Source organism: Eptatretus burgeri, chromosome 1, assembly GCF_056783735.1.
Source record: "Eptatretus burgeri isolate ZD-2024b chromosome 1, Ebu_testis_v1, whole genome shotgun sequence".
In the NCBI taxonomy this organism is placed as follows: Eukaryota; Metazoa; Chordata; class Myxini; order Myxiniformes; family Myxinidae; genus Eptatretus; species Eptatretus burgeri.
Window position 1 is genome coordinate 29,316,365 of NC_140961.1, and position 24,929 is coordinate 29,341,293.

Sequence of the window (24,929 nt, forward strand, 5' to 3'; positions counted from 1 at the left end):
CCCCAGGCAGATGCCAGGCCCATCCCCATCTCCTTGAGATGATGGTCAACCTGCTGCAACCACGAGGCACGTGGTCGGCCCACTGGCCTCCTCCACTCATGAGACTCCCTCGCTGAGAGAATCTGGTGAGCAGGATCAGAGTCAGGAAAACGAGCCACATGTCCATACAGCCGCAACTGACGCTCACGGACTATGCAGGTAACAAATCTCATCCGAGTCTCTCTCAGCAACCGCTCGTTGGACACAAAATCCGACCAGCGATAGCCAAGGATTCTCCGAAGAGACCTGGTACCAAAGGAATTAAGTCTCCGTCTCAGATTCTTGGTCAGAGTCCAAGTCTCGCACCCATAGAGCAAGACTGGAAGTACCAAGGACCTGAAGATTCGGACTTTCGTCCTCCCGCACAGGTTCCGGCAGCGCCACACCCCATGATCCAGTGAATCCATGACTCCCCAGGCCCGACCCAGACGTCTATTGACCTCTGACTCGCAGCCAGCAGAGACATGAATATCACTGCCAAGGTAAGTGAATCTCTCCACGACCTCAACATCCTCACCACAAACAGACACAGACAGGACAGCAGCATCCAAGATGTCACCGAAAGCCTGGATCTTAGTTTTGACCCAAGAAACCCGTAATCCCAACGGCTCTGACTCCCTCATTCAGCACCTCGAGGGCCCCCAAGAGGATGTGTAAAGTCGCCGCAAAGATGACTGCATCATCTGCAAAGTCAAGGTCCGAGATCTTGACATTCCCAAATGACGCACCACAACTTAATCTCTCCGCCATCCTCCCTAGAATCCAGTCCATACAAGTGCTGAAAAGTGTGGGGGCCAGTACACATCCCTGACGAACTCCAGTAACAACTGGAAATAAGTCAGAGATTGTACCACCACACTTCACAGCACTCTCAGTACCAGAGTAGAGTTCAGACATCAGATCGATCAGTTTTGGTGGCACCCCACGAAGACCAAGAATCCTCCAGAGGACATCCCGATTCACTGAATCGAACGCTTTACAGAGATCAACATAGGCTGCAAGCAGCCCCTGCCGAAACTCGCGTCTGCGTTCGGTGAGGACACGAAGTGCAAGGATATGGTCAATCGTTGACCTCTTTGGTGTAAAGCCTGACTGCTCTGGACGCTGGTGCTCAAGCAGATGGTGGCGAACCCTATCGAGAATTATCCGAGCAAAGACCTTACCCGGCACTGAGAGCAGCGTCACCCCTCGGTAGTTGTTGCAGTCTTGGCGATCACCCTTCCCTTTCCAGAGAGGGACAACAAGGCCCCTCTTCCAGTCAGTTGGGATGATGCCTGTGTTCCAGGCAGAGCACAAAACTGCATGCAATGACACGAGTGCAGCATTTCCACCAGCCTTGAGAAGTTCGGCATGGATGCCACAAATCCCTGGAGCTTTGCCCCGTTTCAACTGGTTCACCGCAGCCCGTGTTTCCACAAGCGTAGGTGGACCACAGTTGATTCGAGGGTCAGCAACAGGGATTGTAACACCCTTGACGTCCAACTCGACAGTTGGGGGATCAGCCTGGTACAACCGCTCAAAGTAACCGGCCCAGCGGGCCTTCACTTCAGACTCCTCTGTCAAGAGCCTACCACTCTCTGCTCGAACTGTAGTGCTCCGAGGGATGGGCTTGGATGAACGTAATGCGCGAATTCCCCTGTAAGCGGGACGAGAATCACCTGTCCACAGGTGATGCTCTACCCCCTCACAGATTCCTCGCACATAGGCCTCCTTGTCCACCCTCAGTGCACGTACAGTTTTACGCCTCAGCTCCCTGAACAGCTCAGCTCTGCCATTCAGCCTGGCCCTGCGATTCTGGTCAATGGTATCCAGTGTCCCTTGAGAGACAAAATTCTTCTTTGCCCTGCGGTGAGCTCCAAGGCATCCACCGGCAACATCAAGGACGGTGGTCTTGAAGGCGCTCCACAACTCTTCAGGACCCCCCAAAGCACCCAGTCCCCCCAAGTGTCCACTCAGCCTGTTCGCAAACTCCTCAGCTACTCTCTCATCCCTGAGCTTGGCAACATCCAACCTCGGCTGGGATGGTACCATTCTCCAGGATTTAAGGTGCAGCTTTAGAGTTGCTACAATAAGCCTGTGGTCAGTATTGAGGAACTGAGCACTCCGGTAGACCCTGCAGTTCTGGATCATCCTCCAACGACCGTCAATGAGGACATGGTCAATCTCCTTTGCCACACCGCCAGCGTTGGAATACCAAGTCCAGCGATGAGCTTGTGGGCGCTGAAACCATGAACCAGCCAACCTAAGTCCATGACTTCTTGCAAAGTCAAGGAACTTACTGCTATTCTGGTTCATAGTTCCTGACCCATGGGGACCAACACACACCTCATAACCATCCCTATCAGTTCCAGTCGATGCATTGAAATCCCCCAAGACTAGAAGTGTATCTCGTCTGGGGCACTGATCAACCACAGACTCGAGTGTGGCGTAGAATGCATCCTTCACGGTGAGATCACTCGCCTCAGTCGGAGCATAAACAGAGACCAGGGAAATGACACCTAAGGAGTGACGAATCCTTAATCTCATAATACGCTCGTTGACCGGTGTTACCTCAATTATCATTGGGGTCAGCTTATTGGACACAGCTACGGCAACTCCTTGGGAATGGTAACCATCAGAGCGACCAGACCAATAGTAGGTGTAACCACCCACCATTATCTCTCCGCAATCTGGTCTCCGAACCTCAGAGAGAGCTGCAATCCCGATGTCCAAACACTTGAGCTCAGATGATAACAGGGACAGGTGATCATCCTCTCTTAGGGATAGGACATTCCAGGCACCCACCCGAAGGGACCGCCTCAGGTTAACCCAAGGAGACCGCCGTCTGGTGGACGACACCTCAGCACCACTCCGACACACTCTCCCGCAATCTGACCCAGGGATGTTACCCCGTGGTTTCCCTCCTATCAAAGATTGGGGGTCCCGAAGGCTTTGCCCCAATCCCGTCATCCGGTGAGCTGCCCTGCGAAGGGAAGCTGCACAGGAGGTACTCCCACGGAGTGGGTTTTCAGATTTTTTTTGCGTTTTTGCGTTTTGCGGAATGAAGGGTTTTACGGTGGCCGGAGTGCAAATCCTGCCACCAACCTCCTAATAAGAAGTGACCCAACTGCAGGAGGACGTCCGCAGACACAGTTGGGCACTAGATATGGATGGCCGTTGGCTCACAAGGAGCTCCTCCGCCCTTTGACAGGTTTTGTTTTTAATCCTGCTGGGTGTCCATATCCAAACACCCTCCTCACCAGAAAACCTGGTGGGGGAGACGGTTTAGTCGCCGACAACCCGACCATGGAACAGGTTAGTACAGGTTTACATGGTACCTGTAGCAGGTCACAGATCGAACCTGACCTGACCGCACGGGGGTAATTTTATATTTCTACATTTTCCGCCGTAAGTGCAAAAGTTTCAAAACCCGAAATGTAAACGTCAGCATTTATTTTCGAAATATAATTTCGTGCACGCGCGCCAAAATGCCGAGTCGTCTTTAACCAAACTGCGCAGTTCGAGCTGCGTAGTGGAGCTACGCAGTATTCTTCGGTCATAACTGAACATTGAGAACTTGTGGTATTATTTCTCGCAGAGATGACCGTCACTCCCGCATGGGGGTAATTTTTATTATTATTATTATTATTCCGCTGGCAATTTTTGGGTTTATTCCCTTTTAAATTCATTTTCTCTGCAACCGCTTGTCAGATTTACACTAAATTTTCACCACAGGAGCGACTACTCGCCTCAACTTTTTTTTAAATGATAACTGTGATGTTTTTGGTCACCTGGTGTGGCTGCCATGTTGGAAAAAAGGAAAAACTTTATACCTCTGCATCTCTGAAACTGCAGCATTGGAGAAATTGAAATTTGGCACGCGGCAAGTTGCACCATCTGCTTGAGCACCAGCGTTCAGAGCAGTCAGGCTTTACACCAAAGAGGTCAACGATTGACCGTATCCTTGCCCTTCGTGTCCTCACCGAACGCAGATGAGAATTTCGGCAGGGGCTGCTTGCAGCCTATGTTGATCTCTGTAAAGCGTTCGATTCAGTGAATCGGGATGTCCTCTGGAGGATTCTTGGTCTTCGTGGGGTGCCACCTAAACTGATCGATCTGATGTCTGAACTCTACTCTGGTACTGAGAGTGCTGTGAAGTGTGGTGGTACCATCTCTGACTTATTTCCAGTTGTTACTGGAGTTCGTCAGGGATGTGTACTTGCCCCCACACTTTTCAGCACTTGTATGGACTGGATTTTAGGGAGGATGTCGGAGAGATCAAGTTGCGGTGCATTGTTTGGGAATGTCAAGATCTCAGACCTTGATTTGCAGATGATGCAGTCATCTTTGCGGAGACTTTAGACATCCTTTGGGGGGCCCTCGAGGTGCTGAATGAGGAGTCGGAGCCGCTGGGATTACGGGTTTCTTGGGTCAAAACTAAGATCCAGGCTTTCGGTGACATCTTGGATGCTGCTGTTCTGTCTGTCTGTTTGTGGTGAGGATGTTGAGGTCGTGGAGAGATTCACTTACCTTGGCAGTGATATTCATGTCTCTGCTGGCTGCGAGTCAGAGGTCAATCGACGTCTGGGTCGGGCCTGGGGAGTCATGGATTCACTGGATCATGGGGTGTGGCGCTGCCGGTACCTGTGCGGGAGGACGAAAGTCCGAGTCTTCAGGTCCTTGGTACTTCCAGTCTTGCTCTATGGATGCGAGACTTGGACTCTGACCAAGGATCTGAGACGGAGACTTAATTCCTTTGGTACCAGGTCTCTTCGGAGAATCCTTGGCTATCGCTGGTCGGATTTTGTGTCCAACGAGCGGTTGCAGAGAGAGACTCGGATGAGATTTGTTACCTGCATAGTCCGTGAGCGTCAGTTGCGGCTGTATGGACATGTGGCTCGTTTTCCTGATGCTGATCCTGCTCACCAGATTCTCTCAGCGAGGGAGTCTCATGAGTAGAAGAGGCCAGTGGGCCGACCACGTGCCTCGTGGTTGCAGCAGGTTGACCATCATCTCAAAGAGATGGGGATGGGCCTGGCATCTGCCTGGGGGATGGCCAGACGGAGGCCCCTGGCGTACCGGCGGAAAGTGGACGTAGCGACGCGCTGTTCTGGCACATGCTCCCATACCTGACCTGACCTGCAAGTGCTCCATATGGGGAATTGGTCTTTTTTATTATTATTTTTTTTAATGACTTCATCGGTGAAGTTGTATCCCGGTCAAAATGCGACATGTGGAATAATCAGTATGAACATTTTTTTATTACGTCATCTAGAGATAAATTGATGACGCCATCAGTCACGTGGTTCAGCAGCCATATTGTTTATTTTTCCAAAAAAAAAAAAACCTTTACAAATCTTCTTTGAAATGGCTGAACAGATCCGAGGCAAAACTTTACACACATGTTCCCTTATCCTTGGGGATACCAGGGTGTTCATGAATAATAATCGATAGGTCACATGATATGTCAGCCATATTTGATTGAACGAAAAACTATCCCTTGAACCACTTCGATTCACATGAAACTTCACAAATATCATCTCATACCATGGATGCATATAGTGTCAAAATTATGATGTCATAAGTCACATGGTTTGGTGACCATCTTGGATAGAAAACGAAACTTCTCTGATTAAAACAAAACTTCACAAACGTCATCTTCTTCGCAATTAGAAGCAGAATGTAAATTTATGATGCCATAGGACACGTGGTTTGGCAGCCATATGGGAATGAAAATATAAACCTTTAAAAATCTTCTCCACAACAGCTTACCAGGTCGATCTCAAACTCGGCACACATGATCTCACCTTGGTGAATATCGGTGTAAATTTTATTGTCATAGGTCCCATAGTCTAGCGGCTATGATTTTGTGAAGAATAAACCTTTTAAAATCCTTTTTCTCCACAATGCCTTAACAGGTTGAGGGGAAACTTCACAAACAACAAGTTCTCCAAGCCTTAGGGATACCAGGGTGTTCACAAATAATTAATTTGTCACACTCCTGCATTGAATGGCCTCCTGCCTAATGGAGCCATGTTGGATTGAACTAAATCTTTGAAAAGAAATTACTTCTCATGACCCACTTCGTCAATCAATGTGAAACTTCAAAATTATGATCTTGTAGTCATGCGGAACATATGTTTTAAATATAAACTTGATCAGACGCATGGTCTGGCAGCCAGAATTATTTAACTTGTAGAATATGAGTTCTTTTGAATTTTTTTTTAAATAAGGCTCACTTGGCTGTGCCTGGATGGCTTTGAGGGCAGAGAAGTAGCAGTTGAAACCCGAATCCTATCCAGGTTCCTCCTGATGACTTCATCGTTGCCTTTTCCTTATTCGGGTTCCTTCTGATGACTCCAATGCAGTACTTATTTGGGCTTCCATTTGATTTATATTGAATTTTTTTGAATCTCATTCTGAATTCAATTGAATAATAATGAGGAGGATGTCATGGGTCAGGTGACCGATCAAAGCGGGATGTCTTGGTACCCGGTCATCACTGCCGGCAGTTATAAAGTGGCAGTTCGAGATGTTTTTGTTCTGGATTTAAAATTCAAAAATTTCCTTTTGGTTAAAATCACCATTTGTATAGTTTCCCTTAAATCCAAGGGCATTTATCGCTACTTAAAAGTTGGGGGGGGGGGGCATTGCAAGTGCAAATCGTGAAGCCAATGTGTGATGACAGAGCAAATTTAGCCCCTGCAAATTGTTGATTCCAGACACTCTTTGCTTTGCCACATCGAATCCAACCACCTTTGCCACATTTATTTGAAATGCTTTAATAAAAGGGGACGCTTTTAGTTTCGAGCTTTTTCTTGGTGTCAAAGTTTATTATTGCACTCAAACAACAGATGCAAACATATGTTTCATACTTTTATTTTAACCTCGACTTTTCAAAGTCGAAGAAAAAAAAATCTTCTATTTTAACTTTTCCTTTATATTTATTATGCCAGGGTCTTGCTGATCAACCCTCATAATGGTCATCATGCATCACCCATAAAGGCATTGGACTTCTGCAAAGGTGCATGCAGAGAGTAAAATGGTAAAGCTAAAAATCTGAGCAATTTTGGATGAGAGTAAAGGTGAATGTGGGAATGGGGGAGAAAAAGAGGCCAAAATATTCCATTTCATACAGGTGAATGGTTTGTAGTAAGGCTTATCTTGCTTGGTTCCGGTTCAATTCCACCTTGTGGTCAAAACATCAAGCCTGAACATTTTGGCCTGAGAGAGAGAAAAAAAATCTCCTGTGATGTCTCTGTTGTGTTTCTACCATTTTTTCCCCCATTTGTGATTTGTAGCTGCCCCCTTTCTTGTTTGAAATGCCTCTAAGGATTGGACTCGTTTTGTACTTGCTGCCAATTTCAACCTACCCACAGGTGGCGAAATTGAGAAAGCAACTGCGATGTAAAGAGGGCATTGTTTACGAACTGCAGTCACGGCTGGCATCGTACGAGCCTGGTACTATCTCCGTCGGGGCAGAAGGGTTGGACCAGCCTCTTGTTAGTTTCGGCCCTTCTCGCTCGCTTGTGGAGTCTCTGGTGCTGGAGGTGGCAAGTCTCAAAAGGTGTCTTCACGAACTTGGCCCTATGCCAAGAGAAGCCGATGGACAACATCTGCAGTGCAGAACCAGCGGCAACGTAATCGGCGAGAAACATTTGAGCAACCATGACCAAGTAGGTACTTCAGTCAGATCCCAAAGTTACTACTTGATCTGTACCCTAAAATATCCAAATTCCGTCCCATCAGACACAAACTTATTGTTCTATATCATGGTGTCAGCCGAAGTGTCGTATTGCCTGGAATAATGCTGAGTCCACAATAATAATAATAATAATAATAATAATTAATAGCGCTCACAGGATGGCCAAAAGGTAAGCACACTCGCTTTTAAGCTATCCAGCCTGGGTTTGAATCCCTACCCAGCTATAAACTGTCATCCCAGTTTTTCACAGGTGTGTTGATTCATCAGTGTGTGTGTGCTGTCCCTCCAATGGACATTAAACTGGCCATCCTGTCCACTATAATTAGTTGCTGGGCGTTTAAATATCCCATGGTGTAATTTGTGAAGGATCGGCGAGCTATTGTTGGCACTATGACCAAATTACAAATTCCTGCCTTAAACTACAATTGGCATTGTATCAGCGGCACAGTCACGCCCTCAGCCAATGATGCTGCCCCGCAGCCTTGTGCTGCATACAAAATAATAATAATTATTATTGTTATCATCATAAAGCAGAGAATTTTTCTTTTTTTTGCAATTTCACCTGTGATGTCAAAACCACTTCTTGGATATGACGCAGTTTGGCTAAATAATAATAATTATCCCATACACACAAAGCGAAGAGTGGGATTAAGCAATTGGTTCGTGTCCGTGTGTACATTTGTAAATGTCAGTTTATGATCTGGGAACAACTTATTCAAATTGAATGTCATATTTTGAACACTAATCGGAAAACAAACCTGTAGTTTAACAATACTTTATCAGTGAATTCATTCCAATCGCAAATGCACAGAGAGGAGTGACTCGAAGATAATTATTTTACTCGATCTGCCCGAGTGGCAGTCAAACAAAGTTGAAAATCATTCCAAACAGGAAACGTACTGTGTTTAATGACGTTATAGAGGACACAATTTAAGGATGTTGTAAAGGACACAAACAACAGGCACGAATAACTAATGTAACGTGTTAAGATGGGCGGTGTAATCGACACTGCGTCAATGGAGGTAAGTTGAGTCATTCCACCTCATATCACCGGAGGCCTCCCAGTTGACCCCCTCAGATTTACTTTAAACTTTCATAAAATAGTTCGCAGGTATCAAAATGAAGCTGCGTAAAATTTTAGGTCCATAGATGCGGTCAACTCCGAGATATTGAGGGTTGAAAATGTGGTTGTGGCCCTATTTTTATGGTCGTTGCGAGCATCACAAAATGAACGGCTACTTTTAAACTCCCACAACTTTTTAAATATTAATGTTAGAGCCTTGAAATTTTCAGAGATTATTCTTCTATTACTGCTCTGTAAGAAACAAACATAAAACGGAATATACCTCTATTAAATTTTATGACCTGATCAGTTGAAATCCAGAAAAAAAATGTTGGTTTTGTATGAAGACCCAACTTTGAGACCCCATAGATTTTTATTGACCCATCCCAGAAGCTTGAACTTTTTTCAGGTTATAACTGTATGGTAGTAGTATTCAAATACATGTTTACTTTTGTTAATCAGTCATATATAATACAGTCATGATCCCTCAAAAATTGAAAATTTTCATTTTTCCCTGAAATTCAGGTGAGGATTGCAAATATATGACAAGGTATACCACTTCAAATTGTTCACCATTGGAAAGAGCATATTCAAGCTTCCAAAAGTGTCAAATATCAAAGTGGTATAATGTTTCTATCAATATTTTAAAAAATATTTGAATAAATGATGTTCTGCCAATGCTGTGCACGTTGTGTGTGCTATTTAATGAACAGTCCTTTTACATGTATATACAATGTCCATACATATCATCTGCTATTAGGATACCATGAACACAATAATTTGAAATTTGAATTTGTAATTCTTTGTTTCTCATTTGTAAATAGCAAGAGCTTAACTCATCTGGCTGGGGCTAAAAATAGAACTCAGGAATAGTGGCTGATCTGCTGATGTCAGCAGTGTATATAGTTACATTCAAGGGAGGACATTTGTTGGTTTTCTTTGGTCCATGTGATGAAAGTTATTGATGCTCCCCTAACGTCAACTGAGAGGCAGTACAAGCTCGCACCTGATTTGGAAAAGCAGATCAAGGACCTATTCAAATCATTTACGTGAAATGTTTTATTACATTGTTATTGCAGTATGTGATATATTTTTGTATTATTAATTTGAATCATAGAACAAATCATTCATGATTACCATGGTGCCCACACCATGCACACACTTCATGTATTCACGACTGTGTTAACAACAGTTTAAAAAAAAAAATAGAAAATATATTTTAAAAAAATATACCACTTTGATATTTGACACTTGTAAATTTGAATATGCTCTTTCCAATGGTGAACAATTTGAAGTGGTATACCTTGTCATATATTTGCAATCCTCACCTGAATTTTGGGGAAAAATGAAAATTTTCAATTTTTGAGGGATCATGACTGTATTATATATGACTGATTAAGAAAAGTAAACATGTATTTGAATACTCCTACCATACAGTTATTACATGAAAAAATTTCAAGCTTCTGGGATGGGTCAATAAAAATATATGGGGTCTCAAAGTTGGGTCTTCATACAAAACCAACATTTTTTTTTTTCTGGATTTCAACTGATCAGGTCATAAAATTTAATAGAGGTATACTCCGTTTTATATTTGTTTCTTACAGAGCAGTTATCTATATATTAATACTGAAAGACCAATTTTGTGCTCCTCCTAGCGGCCGCCTCACGTTTTTCTCGGTATTGTGACCTGGACTGAAAGAAACTTCGTACCTGTAAGAGTGCATCGCACATCGTGGCAATAGTCAACCTTCAACTCTGAAGCAGAATAAACACTTTTCGTTTTACATTCGTTTACATGGCGACGTGTGACGTCACTGCTGAGAGGCGTCAGGACGTCATGACATCATCGGTCATTCGCCGACGTCATTACGTCTGTCGTCGACAGACCGTTACCGCTGAGATGTGTAATTCCACTCTTCGAAAATAGCGTCTGCAATGTAAAACCCTCTTCTGCACATGCTGACTACCTCAGAATGTGAATTAGACACAAAAAATGAAACAAGAAACATTGTATCTATATATTAATACTAAAGGACCAATTTTGTGCTCCTCCTAGCGGTCGCGTCACGTTTTTCTCGGTACTGTTACCTGGACTGAAAGAAACTTCGTACCTGTAAGAGTGCATCGCACATAGTGGCAATAGTCAACTTTCAACTCTGAAGCAGAATAAACACTTTTCGTTGAGACGGGAGCGAGGAGTGAAGAGGCGGGGGCGGGGGATGAAGAGACGAGGGGGGGCAGGGAGTGAAGAGGCGGGGGCAAGGTAAACAAATTTTTGGGTGGGGGTAAGCAAATTGAAAGCGGGAGACGGGGGGAAATTGGGCGGGGATGAGTGGGCGGGGGCTGGGGTGAATTAGGCGGGGTTGAGTGTGAGGGGGTGGACAGGGGGCAAGTGGGGCGGGGAATCAAGAGACGGGGGCGCAGGGAGTGAAGAGGCGGGTGTGGGCCCGGGGTAATTACATTTTTGGGCGGGGGTAAGCAAATTGAAGACGGGGGGGGGGAATGGGGAAGGGGCGGGGGATGAGTAGGCGGGGGAAAGCACGCCCTGTCCAGTCCATGTCCCTCGAGTGTGGGTGAGCTGGTGAGGGTGGTTGAATGAACGGAATCCGCCTGTGACGGGGTTTCGGCAAGTAGAAGAATAATCTCTGAAAATTTCAAGGCTCCAGCATTAATATTTAAAAAGTTGTGGGAGTTTAAAAGTAGCCGTTCATTTTGTGATGCTCGTAAATAGGGCCACAACAACATTTTCAACCCTCAATATCTCGGAGTTGACCGCATCTATGGACCTAAAATTTTACGCAGCTTCATTTTGATACCTGGGAACTATTTTATGAAAGTTTAAAGTAAATCTGAGGGGGTCAACTGGGAACATTTTCTTAAATTTGGTGATTTGAGATGGAATGACTCAGTTCCAGAATTGATTAATTTATACAACCTTTATAATCTTAATTTTCTTTAAATTGAATTATACACTCGAACAATGTAGAACTCAAATCACGTCATTGTCACTTTCAAAACCCTTCCAGTTAGCATTACCTGGACATGCTAAATAAGGTGGTGCATAAGACGGCTTCAATAATGCAAAGCTTCCGGAATTTTTTTTAGAACTATCTTTTCAATTTCAATATTTCATTAAAATTGGAGGAAAGGGTGGGGCAGAGAAACGGGCAATTTTAAAAACTCAGTAATTCAATAAACATTTTGTATTTGCCAAATTACAAATGTGCCATCTCAAAGTACGTGGCATGCCATTTATTTCTTGAAGATCACATCCTCGAGGTGACCTCCGTCTCTGCACAGGCATTCCTCTCGTCTTCTACGCATGTTTTCCATGACACAGTGTAACATCTCTAAAGAAATTCCGGCAATTTTTTGACGAAGTCTTTGTTTCAGCTCTTAAATATTGTTTGGGTGATGAGTGTACGCTTTGCTTTTTAAGTGCCCCTGTGAAAAAGCCACATGCTGACAGGTCTGGAGACCTTGGAGGCCAAGTAATGTCACTATTCCTGCATCCTGGTTCCTACAGATGACATGGTTATTAAAAAGTAGTCATACAGGCCATTGAGACGCGAGCGGTATGAGACGTCGCACCATCTTGTTGAAGCAAACTGGTCTCATTAACTTGATGAAACCTCGTAGCTAGTTGATCAGTCAAAAAAGTTGTGATCATGTTGGCAGAGCAGAGATCGGTTTTTAAAATCTCCCCCTTCTTTGCCCGTGTGTGTGTGTGTGTGTGTGTGTGTGTGTGTGTGTGTGTGTGTCTGTGTGTGTCTGTGTGTGTCTGTGTGTGTCTGTGTGTGTCTGTGTGTGTCTGTGTGTGTCTGTGTGTGTCTGTGTGTGTGTGTGTAAATTTGAACACCGTGTGGGGTAACGTATTCTATGAACTCGTTGTGATCTTGCTTTAATGACTCGAACATTTATTCCTCCTTTAACTTCAACTTTGTCTTTAAAAGAAAATAAAAAGCGTTGTTGATATGATTCATAATCTTGGCAAACACCTGGGTCTAAGTTCGACCAGGCAGCTCCGACTGTCAACAAACAATGCAATTAGACTGTAAATCTTTGGGTCATGTATGTAGAAGTTTACTGTTTGATTCACACTGGCCAATGGATATTATAATACAAGGATGCTTGGAATAACCTCGATGGATGCAGCATATGTTATGATCATACACATTTGAATCAAAGTGCGCTGACCTTGGGTCAAAACACTCAAGCTTGACGGAGCGCTTAAATGGGAATGACAGTCTCCGAAGATTTATTTTGTGAACTTTGTAAGTCCAAGAGATCGTTAAAATTTTCAGTGGTTGTGAGGCAAGTGTTTTGTTTGGCATCACATAATGGTTCCTCGTGTTTATTTAATAATGAGAGAGAGAGAGAGATAGAGATAGAGATAGAGATAGAGATAGAGATAGAGATAGAGATAGAGATAGAGATAGAGATAGAGATAGAGATAGAGATAGAGAGATAGATATGAAGCATTAATTTTCTTCTTTAATCTACTACAGCAGCTGGAGGGCCTGTCAAATGCTCTGACTCAAGAAAAGAAAGAGGTGGCCAGGCTGTACAACATACTACACATGGTGGATGAGGAGCGGGCGGCAGAGCTCATGCGTCTCCGGCAGAGAGTTTTGGAGCAAACGCGTTATGAGAAAGCGCAACGTGAGCAATTTGACTCGCTGGTGATTCACAACCGGGAGCTGCAAGCTCGCCTTGCTGCTGCTGCCGTTTGGGGTCGGAAGCACGATTCCCAAGACCTGGATACTGTTGATCCGGTCAACAGGGACTTTTCCCCAGCAGAAGCCGTAGATCATCGTGTGGAGGAGGAACGCGATTTGGAAACGTCGACTCCCAATGAAATTGCAAATTTCACAGGACGGGATAGCAAGGTGAGGAAGGATGTCACACTATTGACAAAATATTTTTCACATCTTGGAGTGAAGAACTTGGATTTCAGCATCAGGCTGTTGGGTAGCATCATTGGTGAATGGGATGTGTCTGTTCCACTGATGCAACCACCACCCCTTCCACCCACATATATTAGGGCAGGAATTTATAAATTGTTCTTGGTGTCCGCAATAGCTTGCCTACTCTTTGCAGAGGACACGATGTGATCTTTTACACCAACTAATGCTGGCAGACAGGACACCGAGTTGAATGTCCATCTAATGGGCATTGATGAATTGATCATCCTGTGAAACAATGGGATGACAGTTTATAGCTGGGTTGGGATTCTAATCCATGCTCGACAGCTGAGAGCAAGTGTGCGTACCTCCAGGCCATCCTGCCACTCTGTAGAACTTGGACTTGAAGATCTGAATTGTTGAAACTCAAGCTACCAACCCAAAACGTTTGACAATTAAGGGAGTGCCCCAGAAGCAGCGGGGGAAAGAGTGGCATTTCTGTACGTGGAGGAATTGCGTTATTCAGCCAGTGGGTCACCGAGATAGCTCAGATGTCAGAGCACTGGTATGGTTTGCCAGAGGACCTGGGTTTGATTCCCAGTCTGGGCCCATATCATTTACTCCTGCTACAAAAGGTGAAGGAGGTTATATTTTCACCTTTCTGTCTGTCTGTCTGTCTGTCTGTTTGTGTGAAGGATATCTCAAAAAGTTTTGGACGGATCCGGATGAAATTTTGTGGACTCGTTCGGTGTGTGACAAGGACAAACTGATTCGATTTTGAAGATCTGGATCTAGATGTGGATCTGATAATTTTTTAAGTGATTCTTCACCATTGAGAGATTGGACCAAAAACGATACGTAGCCTGATATTTCAAAAACGTACTGATTGGGCCCGATATGTTCTCGTGGATCAGGCATTACGTGGCGGAGGTATGCGCTCTGCCGAGTGCCCTTCTAGTTCCACATGTATTTATAATATTTTGCAGAAATGTTGGTTTTGGGCTCTTCCACTAACGGTATTGTATTACTCTTGCAAGTTGTCATTTTGATGTCCAGATCTGTGTTATGGGTAACATTGAGTTTGTTCCTTCCATGATTTTGTTTTCTGCTACATGATGTGCTTTGGTCGATCAAATGCTGTGTTTAGCTTTGATTTATGCATGAGGGATAGTTAAGCCACCCATCATTTGTCATTTTAAAAATTTCATTTTATTTTGACAGTCTTCAGAGAAGAGCTAAATGACAATGGTGGAAGGTAGGTTAATAAACATAAAATATCGCTGTACATCCATGAGGATTATAGGTACACAATATCGGTAGGAGTAAAGAAGGATCAGGATTGGATGACTTTCTTTCCTTTCTTTACTCATCAGTGATAATTCATCTCTTTAAAGCAAAATCATTGTTGATTAGAAATTGAGAAAGTGTTTTGTCTGTCTCACAGGGTTATACATCAGCACAGCATTCCTGGGAGTCAGTATCTTGGGGAACCTCCCTTGGTGAAGTTGAGGTATTTGAACAGCAGGAACAAGAGGCGGTGAAACATCTGCGGATCTCCGAAGAAAAGCGGCAACAGGAAATCGACATTTGTGTGCTGGTGAATAAGATAGGAGATTTTCAGGATGCACTGTTGCAGAAACAAGTGGCACAGGACGATCTTCAGCGAAAATTGCACGCAAAGTGTCTGGAGTGCGAGCAACAGGCTGTCGCGATATCGAGGGAAGGAGCTACTTTGAAACGGGAGATGAACAAGGTTCAGGTGCTGGAGGAGAAGTGTCAGAGTTTGAGAGAAGCACTCCACACGCTGCAGGAACAAGATAAGACACCTTCACCACTGCCTGCTGAAATGATCTTGATGTATGAACAACAGGTATGTTGGAGTCCTTTGTTTTCATGGTTGGAAATCGTCTGGTTATGACCCCGCGTGCACAAAGCGAAAAGCGAAGTTAAGCAATTGATTCACTTTGTCTGTCTGATTGTTTACAGTCGTCAGTCTATGATCGAGGAGCTACTTGATGTCAATTGAATGTTTATTATTTTGAACGCTGGAGAACATTAATCGGAACACGAACCTGCAGTTTAGCAGTACTATGGCTTCCAACTTTGGCAAATTGTACGGAGTCTCGTCCCGGTAATGCATGCGCACAGTGGAGTGAGGTCATTGTTTTACTCTGCCTGCCTATCTGAAAATCATTCCAAACATGAAACTTAGTTTTTAAAGGACACAAGCAACGAATGCCACGTGTTATGCAAGGTGATGTAAAAGTATCAATGGTGGTAAACTTCCAAAAAAATCTTCTACTACATTTAAAATTATTTTATTTCAATTGAATTATATACTTGAACACAGATCGCTTTGTTTTGCTATTTTCAAAACCCTTCTGTTTCGCAGTACTTGGACAAAAGAATACGCCATTTTACATCATCTGAACCAATCAAATTTGCTGCTTACAGACCCCACCCATGTCCTTTTTTTTTTCTCCAGACTGCGTGGGGTTAGGTGTTCGATGTCTGGTTGTGCAAAGAATGGCAACTTTATCTTCTGATTACTCTTGAATTTCCCCCTTTAGATCCAAGTTTGTAGAGAGGATTTTGAATCTGAGAGGCAAGACCGTGAGCGTGCCCAAGCACGCGTTGAACAGCTGGAGCAGGAAAACATCAGACTGAAACAGTTGGTACACCTAATTATTGTTGTTTGGATAAAAGTTGTGCTTGTATATTGGAGAGACGAAGATAACGTGATGCTCATTCAAGCGGTGAAATTTCAATCAAACCAAACATTCATTTATTGGCCATTAAATGGGATTGTAAGTGAATATTTTAAAGGGAATTGGGCTTGACAACCAATGGCTTTTTATTTTATTTGTACCGGATCTAAGGCTCGTCACGGAGTGGCTACACACGTGGAGATAGACGAATACATGAGACACAACACGCAGGGCCTTTAGACAAGACAGACACAACCACTGAGCTTGGGGGAAGTGCCATCGCCTCTCTGGATACTCTGGTCAGAGTGATGTCACAACAATGGCACCACCTTTCTCCCCCACACTCAGCAGGGCATTTCTAAAGGAGGAATTTCCTCCTCCCAATAGATGCCAAGCTATGGGGATTGTCTGTGCTCTTGTCTTTTTAAATGCTGATCATCAAGCAAGGAAGCAGCACATGCCATTTATAAAGTCTTTGGTAAGTCTTGGTTGGGGTTTGAACCAGTGACCTCCCAGACTTCAAGCACACTACCCATTACACAACGGAGTCTGGTCAAAATTACAACTTTGTCTTTGCATATATACTTCAGGACCTTGAGTATGCTTTTTTGAGGATATTTCCTTTTTCAGTAGGGAGAAAATAGGTGTTCTTTGATCACTAAACCATTAAAACCAGTTACGATGTTACACCAAGATTTGCTTAATCAGTTGAAAATGGCGATGAAACTTGATCTTTTTTACTTATTTCAATGCATCAAAGAATAGTCCACCTGCGAGAGCAGATGCTAAGCCAATATACCATTGAGCACCTGCTTGTGGATGTTCAAGATGTGTATTTTGGGGTGTGGGGTTTGATGTATCAGTACCCTGGCCAAATTTTAAACGCTTGCTTTCTGAAATGCAGCTTTACTCATCCTCAGATGTTGTTAGTCGCTGCCATCAGGATGCAGATAGAGCAGCTTTATGTGAAGCATAGTAGGGGTCACAAATCTTTTCTTATCGGTGGTTGAGTGCTTGCACATTGTTTCGATGGAAGTGCACTTTGGCAAGGCAGAACGTATTGAAATCCTAAATCGTGCTATTACCTGCAGGTTACACATGGATTCGAACGAAGGAGAAGAGATGTTGGAGATTCTTCCGATGGAACAAATCCAGGAAAGTCAAAAAAGCCTTCGGGTGCAAACAATTGAAGGTCATTTCAGTTTCCATTGAATAACCACTGTGCGTCCGTGCACGCGTCAAAATACCATTTCGACTACTTTTGTTACAAAATCTAGCATCAGCGAAGAGTTTGGCAATCGGGTGATATGTGGTTGGAAAGCCAAGATTTTGGGAGTTTAACAAGGTGGGGTGGGGTATGTTGAATTAATACCAGGTGGGGTTGACTCTGCCTGTCATCCTTCTGAGGTTGGCAAAATGAATGCCAACTTGCTGGTATCCTGTGTCGGAGTGGCGACCCATCCAGGATTATGCCCAATACCCTCGGAAACTGTTTTGGCAGCAGCAACGCTCTGCAGACCTTTTATGGTCTGGATGGAATGGGGGGGGGGGGGTTTAGGGTAAGAACTCCTGTGTCCTGGAGGAGCTGGCGAAGGTGAGAGCGTTGAGAGAGCACATGGAGCGAGAGGGGAGAGGTATTTAAAAAAAAATAAGGGAGACCACTAAGGATGCGAATGTGAGAGTAACAAACAGACCTTGTGCTTTGGCCTCATACAAGATGGCCAAAACCTTTAGCATTTGCATGATGGAGACCAAATTTAGGGAGTAGGTTGGGGAGCATCTCCCCCTTCAAACGAGAAAAATTAAACAAGTGCAGAGTGTCGTTTTCAAAGTACAAAAATTGTTTCCGCATTTAACGTCGATCAAATTATTGCTTAAAATTCCTGTCCTCAGTTGATCTTTTGAAGCTCCGTCCGTTAGTACCGGTTCCTCACTTGCTTCCCAATTTGGGTTGGAATGTCACGGCGAGATCCGAATGTGCTGTCATGCGAATTGTAACCAAAGCATTGCCTTTACTTTCTTTTCTGTCAAGTGTTTACATTTCAGATCACTTGACCATTTGTTTTGTAAGAGTACGAAAAAAGAAAAATTCGTTATCCCTTGACACTTGTGAACTTTATTCCAAGGCAAAATGGCCAATTTTGCTCAGAATGTATTTGATACAATAGTGCAGTTTATTTTCCTTTAATAACAACAAATAAATACATCACCATGAAATTGATGCTGGGAGTTTTAAAGGATCGTTTTTCGAGGAGGGTATTTAATGAAGTATTACGTACAGTGCTTTTGTTTGTTACATATCTTTATAAATGCCAGTGTCAGATGATATATCTCAAACTCCCTTCCAGCTTTGGTATTTGTATCAAATCGCAAGTAAAGTGGAAATCTTGTCACATTTAATCTCTTTGGAATTTCAGTTGGAGCATTTTGATTGTGATTATTTTTTGGAAAACAAAGTTAAGGCTCCTGGAAGAGCGAGAACATAAGGAAAAGTAGGAATAAAATGGGGGGGGGGAGTGGGGGGGAGGGGGGGAAGGGGGGGGAGGAGGAGTAGGGGGAGGGGGGAAGGGGAGGGAGGAGGAGTAGTGGGGAGGGGGGAAGGGGGAGGGAGGAGTAGTGGGGAGGGGGGAGGGGAGGAGTAGTGGGGAGGGGGAAGGGGGAGGAGGGAGGAGTAGTGGGGAGGGGGAAGGGGGAGGAGGAGGAGGAGTAGTGGGGAGGGGAAGGGGGAGGAAGGAGGAGGAGTAGTGGGGGAGGAGGGGGAAAGGGGGAGGAGGAGGGGAGGAAGTAGTGGGGAGGGAGGAAGGAAGGAGGAGGAGGAGGTAGTGGGGAGAGGGGAGGAGGAGGAGGAGTAGTGGGGGGAGGGGAAGGGGGAGAAGGGTAGTGGTGGAGGGGGGAAGGGGAGGAGGAGTGGTGGGAGGAGGGAGGAGTAGTGGGGAGAAGGGGAGAAGGAGGTAGTGGGGAGGGGGAAGGGGAGGAGGAGTAGTGATGGGAGGGGGAAGGGGGGAGGAGGAGGGGGAGGAGTAGTGGGGAAGGGGGAGGGGAGGAGGAGGAGTAGTGGGGGAGGGGGGAAGGAGGAGAAGGAGGAGGGAGGAGTAGTGGGGAGGGGGAAGGGGAGGAGGAGGAGGAGTAGTGGGGGAGGGGGGAGAAGAGGGAGGAGGAGGAGTAGTGGGGAGGGGGAAGGGAGAGGAGGAAGAAGGAGTAGTAGTGGGGAGGGGGGGAAGGGGGGAGAGGGAGGGAGGAGGAAGTAACGTGGGAGGGGGAAGAGAGAGAGGAAGGTAGTGGGGGGAGGGGAAGGGGAGGGAGGGTAGTGAGGGGAGGGGGGAAAAGGGGGAGGCGTAGTGAGGGAGGGGGGAAAGGGGAGGAGGAAGGTAGTGGGGAGGGGGGAAAGAGAGGAGGGAGGTAGTAGGGAGGAGGGAAAGAAGGGAGAGGAGGTGGTGGGGAGGGGAAGGGGGAGGAGGTAGTTAGTGGGGAGGGGGGAAGGGGGAGGAGGAGGAGGAGTAGTGGGGAGGGGGAGAGGGGAGGAGGAGGGAGTAGTGGGGGAGGGGGGAAGGGGGAGGGGAGGGTAGTGGGGGGGAGGGGGGAAGGGGGAGGAGGAGTAGTGGGGGAGGGGGGAAGGGGGAGGAGGAGTAGTGGAGGGGGAAAGGGGGAGGAGGAGTAGGGGTGGGGAGGGGAAGGGGGAGGAGGGTAGTGGGGGAGGGGGGGGAAGGGGGGAGGAGGATGTGAGTAGAGGGAGGGGGGAAGGGAGGAGGAGGTAGTGGGGAGGGGAAAAGAGAGGGAGGAGGTGTGGTGGGGAGGAGGAGGAGGAAAGTAGTGGGGGAAGGGGGGAAGTAGTAGAGGAGAAGGAAGGAAGAAATAGTGGGGAGGGGGGAAGGGGGAGGAGGGAGTAGTGGGGAGGGGGGGGGAAGGGGGAGGAGTAGTAGTGGGGAGGGGAAGGGGAAGGGGGAGGAGTGAGTGAGTGGGGAGGGGAAGGGGGAGGAGGAGTAGTGCGGGGAGGGGGAAGGGGGGGAGGGAGGAGTAGTGGGGAGGGGGGGAAGAGAGGGAGGGAGGGAGGAGTAGTAGTGGGGAGGGGGGAGGAGGAGGAGGAGTAGTGGGGAGGGGGGAAGGGGGGGAGGAGGGTAGTGGGGAGGGGGGGAAGGGGGAGGAGGAGTAGTGGGGAGGGGGAAGGGGAGGAGGAGGTGGTGGGGAGGGGGAAGGGGGAGGAGGAGTAGTGGGGAGGGGAAGAAGGGGAGGAGGAGTGGTGGGGAGAGGGGAAGGGGAGGAGGTAGATGGGGAGAGGGAGGAAGGGAAGAGGAGGAGGAAGGTAGTGGGAGGGGAGGGGGAAGGAGGTAGTGGGGTAGTGGGAGGAAGGGGAGGAAGTAGTAGTGGAGGAGGGGAAGGGGGAGGAAGTAGTAGTGGGGAGGGGGGAAGGGGGAAGGAAGGAAGTAGTGGGGGAGGGGAAGGGGGAGGAGGAGTAGTGGGGAGGGGGAAGGGGGAGGAGGTAGTGGGGGAGGGGGGAAGGGGGAGGGGGAGGTAGTGGGGGAGGGGGAAGAGGGGGAGGAAGGTAGTGTGAGTGGAGGAGGGGAAGAGGGGAGGAGTAGTAGTGGGGAGGGGGAAAGGGGGGGAGGAAGGAAGAGTAGTGGGGAGGGGGGAAGGGGGGAGGGGAGGAGTAGTGGGGAGAGGGGGGAAAAGGGGAGGAGGGTAGTGGGTGGTGGGGGAAGGGGGAGGAGGAGGTAGTGGGGGAGGGGGGAAGGAAGGGGAGAGTAGTGGGGAGGGGGAAAGGGGGAGGGGGAAGGTAGTGGGGGGAAGGGGGAAGGGGAGGAGGAAGTAGTGGGGAGGGGGGAAGGGGAGAGGAAGGAAGTGGTGGGGAGGGGAGAGAGAGAGGAAGAGGAAGGAAGGAAGGAAATGATAGTGGGGGGGGAAAAAGGGGAGAGGAGGGGGAGGGGGAGGGGGAAGGGGGGAGGAAGGAGTAGTGGGGAGGGGAAGAGGGGAGGAGGAGGAGGAGGGGGTAGTAGAGGGGGGAAGGGGGAGGAGGGAGGAGTGGTGGGGGGGGGAAGGGGGGGAGGAGGGAGGAGGGGAGGGGAAGGGGGGAAGGAGTAGTGGGGAGGGGGGAAGGGGGAGGAGGAGGAGTGGTGGGGAGGGGGAAGGGGAGGGGAGGAGGAGGAAGTAGTGGGGAGGGGGGAAGGGGAGGGAGGAGGGAAGTGGTGGGGAGGGGAAGGGGAGGAGGAGGGAAGTAGTGGGGAGGGGGGAAGAGAGGGAGGAGGAGGAGTAGTGGGGAGGGGGAAGGGGGAGGAGGAGGAGTAGTGGGGAGGGGGGAAGGGGGAGGGAAGGGAGGAGTAAGTGGGGAGGGGGGAAGGGGAGGAGGAGGAAGGTAGTGAGGGGAGAGAGAGAGAGAGAGAAGAGGGAGGAAGGAAGGAGTAGTGGGGAGAGGGGAGGAAGGGGGAGGAGTGGTCGTCGATGGGGAGGAGAGGGAGGGAAGGGAGGAGTGGTGGTCGTCTGGGGAGGGAGAGAGAGGGAGGAGGGAGTGGTCGTCGATGGGGAGGAGAAGGGAGGAGGAGGGAAGTGGTCAGTCGTGGGGAGGAGAGGGAGGAGGGGAAGGAGTGGTAGATCGTGGGGAAGGAGGAGGAGGAGGGAGGGTAGGTAGGTAGGATGGAGAGGGAGGAGGAGGAGAGGGAGGGAAGGGAGGGAGGGAGTCGTCGATGGGGAGGAGAGGGAAGGGAGGAGGAGTCGTCGATGGGGAGGAAGAGGAGGAGGAGGAGGAGGAGGAGGAGGGAGTCGTGCGTCGTGGGGAAGGAGAGGGAGGGAAGGAAGGGAAGGGAGTCGTCGTCGATGGGGAGGGAGAAGGGAAGGAAGGAAGGAGGAGGAGGAAGGAAGTCGTCGTCGATGGGGAGAGGGAGGAAGGGGAAGGGAGGGGGAGGAGGAGTCGTCGTGGGGGGAAAAGGAAGGGAGGGAGGAAGGGAAGAAGGAAGGGAAGGGAAGGGAAGTCGTCGATGGGGAGGAGGGAGGAGGGAGGAGGGAGGGAGGGAGGGAGGAGGAGTCGTGCGATGGGGAGGAGAGGAGGAGGAGGAGGAGGGAGGAGTCGTCGATGGGGAAGGAGAGGGAGGAGGAGGAGTCGTCGATGGGGAGGAGAGGGGAGGGGAGGGGGAGGGATGAGGGAGGTCGTCGTGGGGGAGGAGAGGGAGGAAGGAGTCGTCGATGGGGAGGAGAGGGAGGGAGGAAGGAGGAGGAGGAGTCGTCGTGGGGAGGAGGAGGAGGAGGAGGAGGAGTCGTCGATGGGGAGGAGAGGGAAGGGAGGGAGGGAGGAATCGTCGATGGGGAGGAGAAGGGAAGGAAGGGGGAGGAGAATCGTCGATGGGGAAAAGGAAGGAGGAAGGGAAGGAGGAGTCGCTCGTGGGGGAGGGAGAGGGAGGAGGAGGAGGAGGAGGAGTCGTCGTGGGGAGGGAGAAAGGAGGAAGGGAGGAGGAGGAGTCGTCGATGGGGAAGGAAGAAGGGAAGGGAAGGGAAGGAGGGAGGGGAAGGAGGGAGTCGTGCGATGGGGGAGGAGAAGGGAGGAGGAGGAGGATGAGGGAGGAAGGAGTCGTAGGTAGGAGAGAGGAGGAGGAGGAGGAGAGGATGAGGAAGTAAATAAATAAAGGGAAGGAGAGGAGGAGGAGTACGTCACGTAGAAGGAAAGAGGGAAGGAAGGAAGGAAGGGAAGGAGGAGTAAATGGGGAGAGAGAAGGGAAGGAAGGAAGGGAGGAGGGAGAAGTCGTAAGTAAAGGGGAAAAAGGAAAAAGAAGAAAGGGAAGGGAGGAGATTGATAAAGTGAAGGAAAGAAGGAAGGAAGGGAAGGACGGAGGAAGGGATGAAAGTCGTCGTGGGGAGGAGAAGGGAGGAAAGGAAGGAAAATGGGGTGGGGAGGAGGAAGAAGGAAGGAAGGAAGGAAGGACGGGGGGGGATGAGAGTCGTCGTGGGAAGAAAGGAGAGGAAGGAAGGAAGGAAGGAAGGAAGGAGTAAATCGTCGTAGGGGAAGGAGAAGGAGGGGGAGGAGGATGCGTCGTGGGAGGAGGGAAGGAGGAGGGAGGAGGTGGGGGGTGGGGAGGAGGAAGGAAGGAAGAAGAAGGAGGAGGTGGTGGAGAAGTGAGGGAGGAAGAAGGGAAGGAGGAGGAGGAGGAATCGTCGTGGGGGAGGAAGGAAGGGAGGAGGAGGAGGGTAGGTAGTCGTCGTGGGGAGGAGGAGGAGGAGGGGGTGGTGGAGGCAGAGGAAGGAGGAGGAGGAAGGAGGAGAAGTGCTCGTCGTGGGGAAGGGAGAAGGGAGGAAGGAGGAGGGGGATGAGGGTCGTCGATGGGAGGAGAGGGAGGAGGAGGGAGGATGAGGGAGTCGTCGATGGGGAGGAGAAGGGAGGAGAGATCGTCGTGGGGATGGAGAAGGAGGAGGAGGAGGAGGAGGAGGAGTCGTCGTGGGGAGGAGAGGAGGAGGAGGAGGGGATGAGGAGTCGTCGATGGGGAGGAAGGGAGGAGGAAGGAAGGAGGAGTCGTCGTCGATGGGGAAGGAAGAGGGAGGAGGAAGGAGGAGGAGTCGTCGTCGATAAAGGGGAAGGAGGAAGGAAGGAGGAAGGAAGGAAGGAGGAGGAGGAGTCGATGGGGAGGAGAGAGGGAGGAGGGAAGGGAAGGGGTCGTCGTGGGGAGGAAAAGAGGAAGGGAAGGGAAGGAAGGGAGTCGTGGGGGGGGGGGGGGGGAGGAGAGGGAAGGGAGGAAGGGAGGAGGGTGGGTCGTTGGGGAGGGAAAGAAGGGAGGGAGGGAAGGGAAGGAGGGGTCGTCGTGAGGAAGGGAAGAAGGAAGGAAGGAAGGAGAGAGAGAGAGAGAGGTCGTCGATGGGGAGGAGAGGGAAGGGAAGGGAAGGAAGGAAGGAAGTCGTCGTGGGGAGGGAGAGGGAAGAAAAGGAGAGGAGGAGGAGTCGTCGATGGGGAGGGAGAGGGAGGAGGGAGGAGAGAGGTAGTCGATGGGGAAGGAAGGGAGGGAGGAGGAGGAGTCGTGGTCTGGGGAGGAGAAGGGAAGGAGGAGGAAGGAAGGAGTCGATCGGAGGAAGGAGGAAGGAGTCGTCGATGGGGAGGAGAGGGAGGAGGAGGAGTCGTCGTCAGGGGAGGGAGAGGGAAGGGAGGGAGGTCGTCGTCGAGGGAGAGAGGAAGGAAGGAGGAGTTGTCGATGGGGAGGGGAGAGGGAGGGAGGGAGGAGGAGTCCCGTCGTCAGGGGGGAGGAGAGGGAAGGGAAGGAAGGAAGTCGTCGTGGGGAGGGAGGAAAGAAGGGAAGGGAAGGAGTCGTCGTCATAGGGGAGGGAGAGGGAGGGAAGGGAGGAGTCGTCGTAGGGAAGGGAGGGAGGAGTCGTCGGGAGGGCGAGAGGGGGAGGAGTCGATGGGGAAGGGGGAGGGGTCGTGGGGAGGGGGAGAGGGGGTCGTGGGGAGGGGGGAGGGAGTAGGGGAGTGGGGGGGAGGGGGTAGTGGGGAGGGGGGGAGGGGTAGGGGGGGAGGGGAGGGGATGGGGGAGGGGAGGGTGGTGGGGATGGGGGAGGAGGAAGTA

The 24,929-nt window shown here is 48.9% G+C and overlaps 1 protein-coding gene across 2 annotated transcripts in view; it reads left to right on the forward strand.

Annotated features, from left to right (window-relative positions):
- Positions 1-18,619, forward strand: part of LOC147034139 (uncharacterized) — a 34,656-nt gene extending 16,037 nt beyond the window's left edge. Inside the window, exons 2-6 of one of the 2 annotated variants that reach the window (XM_085877066.1) lie at positions 7,398-7,694; positions 13,295-13,675; positions 15,135-15,560; positions 16,261-16,361; positions 17,490-18,619. In XM_085877066.1, coding sequence (XP_085733192.1) covers positions 7,398-7,694; positions 13,295-13,675; positions 15,135-15,560; positions 16,261-16,361; positions 17,490-17,610 — 1,326 coding nt within the window. In that variant the 3' untranslated portion in view covers positions 17,611-18,619. Of the gene's footprint in view, positions 1-7,397; positions 7,695-13,294; positions 13,676-15,134; positions 15,561-16,260; positions 16,366-17,489 lie in introns of both variants that reach the window. The other variant, XM_085877074.1, reaches the window with a different exon arrangement.
- The last annotated feature ends 6,310 nt before the right edge of the window (positions 18,620-24,929 follow it).